At 42.0% G+C, this 1,016-nt stretch overlaps 1 protein-coding gene across 1 annotated transcript in view; it reads right to left on the bottom strand.

The window, feature by feature from the left end:
* Nucleotides 1-1,010, bottom strand: part of LOC101584967 (protein tyrosine phosphatase type IVA 1) — a 3,830-nt gene extending 2,820 nt beyond the window's left edge. Inside the window, exon 1 of the mRNA XM_023711941.1 lies at nucleotides 866-1,010. Coding sequence (XP_023567709.1) covers nucleotides 866-988 — 123 coding nt within the window. The 5' untranslated portion in view covers nucleotides 989-1,010. The remainder of the gene's footprint in view (nucleotides 1-865) is intronic.
* Nucleotides 1,011-1,016: the final 6 nt, after the last annotated feature.

Here is a 1,016-nt window from a genome sequence, read left to right as displayed (position 1 = left end):
TAAAATTAATTAATTAATTAATTTATTGTGTGTGTGTGTGTGTGTGTGTGTGTGTGGCCAGCTCAGCCCACCTGGGGGCGGGGCTGGCTGGCATGTGGTGCTGGGGGATTGAACTGCGGTCCATGTGCTTTGCTGAGCTTTTTCTAAGTAGGTGCCTTAGACCACTGAGCCATCTCACCAGCCAGTACAGTAAGTTTTAAACCTATCATTTAAAACTACAGGATTTAAAATACGTTACTCATTATAACTTTTCTGATATTAATACATTTATGAAATAAAATGCACATTCAGGTAAATCAGAAAGCACTGGGCTGAGAGACAGCTCAGTAGAATAAGCGCTTGCCTGGCAAGCTCAAGGGCCTGAGTTCAACCCTCGGTTCCCGCTTAAAAAAAAAAAAAAAAAAAAGGGCAAGCATTACATCCCTTCCCTCCTAGGAAAAGGAGGCAGCTAGATAATGACAGCTACAACTCCCCAGCAGGAAGCAGGGGAATGACTGCTAAGAATTGGATTCTAAGCACCGTGCGCAGCCCAGGACATTTGGTTCATGGCAGTAGGCTAAGCAGGCAGGACACAAATCTCTAATAGCCTTGTGCCTTAAAATTGCTTTCAAGTGAGGGCTACATTGTTCAACTTTCCACTGATATAATTTAAGTTCAGCAAACTCAAAGGCCCGAACCATCCGCTATTCAGTTATACATCTACAAACACATCCCCGTCAATCTGTGTAAAATAATTTACCTCTCATTAACGAACACACCAACATTTCATCCCTAGGAAGTGTATCCGAAGATGTATCATCTCATATTTTCTAAAAGGGTCTTTTGGTAACCGTAAGCCTCATACCACCATCAATTTAGTACATTAGAAAGTATCTGCTCTTACCTCTATAAACTTGTTTAAGGTTGCATTGGTTGGGTTGTGAGTGATGAGGAATCTCATGCTCTTGTGTGTGACTTCCACGGGAGCTGGGCGGTTCATTCGAGCCATGTTAATTTAGTTACAAAAACACTCAAAA

Source organism: Octodon degus, unplaced genomic scaffold, assembly GCF_000260255.1.
Source record: "Octodon degus isolate 3935 unplaced genomic scaffold, OctDeg1.0 scaffold00001, whole genome shotgun sequence".
Classification (NCBI taxonomy): domain Eukaryota; kingdom Metazoa; phylum Chordata; class Mammalia; order Rodentia; family Octodontidae; genus Octodon; species Octodon degus.
The sequence above is the reverse complement of the archived record's forward strand: the minus strand, read 5'-3'. Positions and strand labels throughout refer to the sequence as shown.